This window comes from Mizuhopecten yessoensis, unplaced genomic scaffold, assembly GCF_002113885.1.
Source record: "Mizuhopecten yessoensis strain PY_sf001 unplaced genomic scaffold, ASM211388v2 hete_36183310, whole genome shotgun sequence".
Lineage (NCBI taxonomy): Eukaryota > Metazoa > Mollusca > Bivalvia > Pectinida > Pectinidae > Mizuhopecten > Mizuhopecten yessoensis.
The window spans coordinates 1,807-6,359 of NW_018485626.1; the positions used below are offsets into that span (position 1 = coordinate 1,807).

Consider the following 4,553-nt stretch of genomic DNA (forward strand, 5'->3'; position numbering starts at 1 on the left):
TTGAGGAGATCTATCCTATTATCTCAAGTATACATCAAAGCTAAACCTGAGCGCAACCAGTGCACGCTTGGTTTTAGTGTATTACATTGTGACGACAGAAGGACATGTGAATACTAGGAAAAATTATGTAAGGGCAGAATCGTCAACAGATTGTATCTGACGTCATATATTGAGTCATCAATGGGCAAGGTTTGAATTTCTGCTCCAGAAACTACCGAGAACTACCTGTTTCAGCATTGCTATGTATATTGATAGGTGCCTTTATTCTGCGCTGTTTAGCAAGTATTAATCCAATGCATTAACAAAAAGTTAAAACAGGAGGATTTAAACACGCTTTTGTGTATCTTATATGGTGTTGAACTGAGTAAGTCGCGTGACAAATTCAACATAAGATGCTTCAAAGCTTAATTTGTTCAAGACCGCTTCCATTCATTTTCCCATGAAAACGACAATAACAATAGTCAAGCCTTTTAATTCATATGACGTCCTGAAGATACAATGCTATAAATCCATAATGCCTATATGACGTCATGTCGAGACAGACATTAATATATACAAATGTACATGTAATATGACGTCATATCGATACCTATACATCTATCTACTTAGCACCCTGTGTCATGTCGAGACAATAGACGTAGTATGGCTTCGTGCCATTCAACATTCCTAATTGGACGTGATAACATAGATCGAAGAGTATGTCTAGTTAGGGAATGACGTCATATGGAGACAGAATAAAAAAAAATGCCCCGGAAAGAGAAGTAAAATTAATTAAAAACCTGATTAATCAGTCGTAACATATAAATTAAGTGAAGCAAAGCGAACGTAACTAGAACTACTTTCAATAACAGTACAATGCAGGGTTACAGTGGATAGATTCAGTCACCCAGAGCGTACGGTAAGCACCACCACCAACCACCACCAAAAGCAGAGTGAAAAGAGGCGATTTGCAAGAAATATGTGAAGCGCTGTAGAATATATTTATAATTTAGCCGATGATGTTATTTCACTTACCGACAGACGAACTGTTAACCTCCTCTGCGATAACAACACAATAAAACAAATTATGCTTCATATTCAAAACTGTACATCAACTGTTAACGTTTTCTGAAGACCAGTAATTAACAATACAACCCTGATCATTTTTCAAAGTAAAAATATACCAAGACATGTGTTATTTTGTCTGGTTTTAAATTTTATCACAAAAATACCTAAATCTGTCCACACATACATGTACAGTTCATATTCTTTTTAACGTAAAGTCGAACCTTGCTGTGACGAAGTTGTTGGAATCTAAGTATTAATTTATCTCCAATACGAAAGAGTTCCACTCTGAACATATGTACACACTATCTGTTGTGACTGTTAGTTTTATCTAGGTCAATTAATTGGTGACACACTTAAAGCGTGATAGTAAAATCCAAATCATTCCGTTGAATTAAAATTCAAATCATTCCATAAATCAAATATCCTTTATAAGAGGTAGGAGGTAGGGGAACGCTGACACTAATCACAGGTGTAATAAAGCATATAAATGAACAAATGAATGGTACGTGGATAATCCACGATGAAGGCGACCGTAGCCATTCACACATGGTCTTTGCATTATAAATATCAATTCACTGAAATGAGTTACAATATGAATACATTTGTAGCTTCAGCAAATATCGATGTGATCATAACATGAAAATGTTATAGGCAAAAACTGGGGAAACATTGATTTATAAGGAAATAAAAGTTATCTTTCTCTATAAACTACACGTAGTTGCTATTTCATTGAAAACTTTTACAAGACATGACTAAAACATGAACTTGCATTTCAACTTCATTAGAAAAAACCATTTATGGGATGCTTACAGTAAGCACTACAATGGATTGTATTTGGATAGACTTTAAACCAATACCTGGCTGAAATTACAACCCTAAACACAGATAGTCCATATATATGTCATATTTACCTTTCCTACTCTTGACGGGTTTTGCGGGGACAGGCGGTTTGATGGACGGTTTGAGTTTCTCTGGCTCCACAGGTGGCGCTACCGGTGCCGACTTTGTAGAGGAACTTTTCTGTTTTTTAAAATGAGAGAAGAATCCCTTTTTCGTCGGCGTAGTTGGCTTTTCTTGGCTGGCTTCCTTATTAGTCAAAGACGCCGGTTTTTCTGGAGGAACCGGCTTGACATTTGTAACCTCAGGTTCACTAATTCGCACGCGACCATTTTTCACTCTGCTCTCTTCATCCCTACTGCCTGTTGTGGTACCATTCGTTGGCGGTTGGTCAGCGTGTGTCACCTTGAGTATTGGATGGGGAGCTGATGATGTCACTGGAGACGTAGCAGGGTGATCTGGTACATCAGGTGACGGAAGAGGAGATATTTTTTCAGATTTGGTACTAGGAGATTTTTTTACGGGTGATGTCTTCTTTTTACCAGTTTCAAACATAAGTCTTAGTTGTGAGAAAGGCACGACCGGTATCGGCATGAGTTCTTTAGATTTTTCTTTTTTCCGTAATCTGTCACTAGGTAATCGGAAGTTCATGGGGGGCAATGGGGATTTTTCCGGCGTAACAGGGAGTTTAGGTGCACGAAGAAACCTATTTGCACTCGACGGTGTAACTCTGGTCTTTATCACGACAGCACCGGAAGTGGGACTAATAGAGGGACAAGGACATGACGTTGTGGACATTGCATACCCTATGGAGTTGAGTGTTGACGTCGAGTCTCGTCGTTCAGAGAAAAGACTATACGTACTTCCGCTCCGCGAAACACTCGACCTTTTGTACCAATCAGGGACGTTAAGCTTCTGTAGAGATTTAGCAACGCGAATCTCGTGTATAGACGGCACACGCTTAAGACTTCCGTCTCCCTCAACTTCCTCGTCGATGTCCGTTTCCAACGCCATGAGACTTTTAGACTTTGGCATGTTTCGGTCGGCGAATCGACCCTTCCTCACCTTTTGTTCTTCCAGATTTCTTGACGTCATCATGTCACTCATGCTTGCAGTTCTTTGTAAAGGTATATGCTGAAACCCAAACATATCAACGTCAGTTTCGTGAAGGAAAAATGTTTCAAACGTTTCACCAGAGTCAATATCTGTTTCCACCAATGACGAAACAGACCCATAACTGAGCAAAGGTTCGTGTAATTGGTCTATAGATTCTGTGGTTTTTTGTATTTCTTTGTGTTTATGAGCCGAGAACATACAGTCTTTGTGAAGTGTGTCGAACGCGGGTTTTTCGAACGAGTCGTCACTATTGTGCCGCGGGGAATGCATACTGCTTAGATTATCTACACGCTCAAAGCTCAATATGCGGCGAGTTTTTTGAGCTGGCGTTGTCTCGCGACGCGTATAAATACGTTGTCTGGTCGGCGTTTTAGACACGGACATTTTGAAGTGCTCGAACTGCGAGCTCACGTTGTCCGTCAGATTATCAGCACTGAGAAAGCGGTGTCGAGAGGACATGATCTTTTGGCGAATAACGGGTAGCGGATTTTTGTCGGGTGTCCGTACGACCGGTGGAGAAGGGTTTATCACAACAGGTTCAGTGAGCACGGATTTGTATTGCTCAGGTTTGCGAACGCGCGAACGTTCCTGTTGTTTACTGATTTTCGCTTTTATACCCTTTAACCCGGAAGGACTAACAACAGACGTTCGAACAACCCAACCAAACGTTGGCACAACTGGAATATGTTTGTATTCGTTGGATGCATCTGAATCCGTCGCTTTTTCTTGTTTTTCAACTTTTTCTGTTGAAGACCATTCATGGTCTACTTCCGGCTGAAGTTTAGTAGGAGAATTCACTGACTTTGTGTACTGCTCTATACACGGAGCTATTGCACTTTCAAGGTCGTCCAATGTACTGGAATTAATCACGTCTGATCCTGCGGGGTCACCAATAACAGATTCATGTTTTGTTTCACATTTAGTCGTAATCGGCAGCGAAGTCGACACGTCATCAACAACAAGATTGCGTATCTCAGCCTTCGGAATTATGTCCGTCTCCCTTGTCAGATTCACTGGAGATTGTGTTTTGACTGTTTGTGGTGAAATATATTCAACCGAAGATGCAATGGATCGGTTTGAGGACAATATATCGTCGATGATTGTTTCATTAATAGTAGATTGTTTTGAAGGTGAGCTATCGTCTGAGACTGTTTCTCTCCTCAATGATAAAGGCGACACGTCGTCGATGGCAGTTTCTTTTGTATTGTATGTAGGTAACCGATCGTGCATGGCAGGCTCTTCTTGTTCGCGTATTGAAGAAAATATATTGTCTATATCAGTTTCTTTTCTATATTGCGGGTTTGAACAATCGTCAATGACGGTTTCCTTCGGCGTTTTAGTCTCTCTGATGTATTCTTGTTTACTGTTTGGAGCAAACACCTGATCGATTACAGTCGGCGGCGGTGTAATATCGTCGATCACAGTCTCCTTTTGACGGTTAGATGGTGATATGTCATCGATATCGGTCTCCTTTTGACGATGTGACGGTGATATATCACCGATAACATTCTCCATTTGACGATGTGACGGTGATATATCATCGATAACAGTCT

The 4,553-nt window shown here is 40.4% G+C and overlaps 1 protein-coding gene across 1 annotated transcript; it reads right to left on the bottom strand.

Annotated features, from left to right (window-relative positions):
* Window positions 1-935: 935 nt before the first annotated feature.
* LOC110444866 lies at window positions 936-4,544 on the bottom strand. The gene is made up of 2 exons (XM_021489221.1): window positions 1,959-4,544; window positions 936-1,038 (listed from the first exon to the last, which is right to left on the bottom strand). The coding sequence occupies exons 1-2, from the start codon at window positions 4,513-4,515 to the stop codon at window positions 1,007-1,009; spliced, it is 2,589 nt and encodes an 862-aa protein (XP_021344896.1). The 5' UTR covers window positions 4,516-4,544; the 3' UTR covers window positions 936-1,006.
* Between the last annotated feature and the right edge of the window lie 9 nt (window positions 4,545-4,553).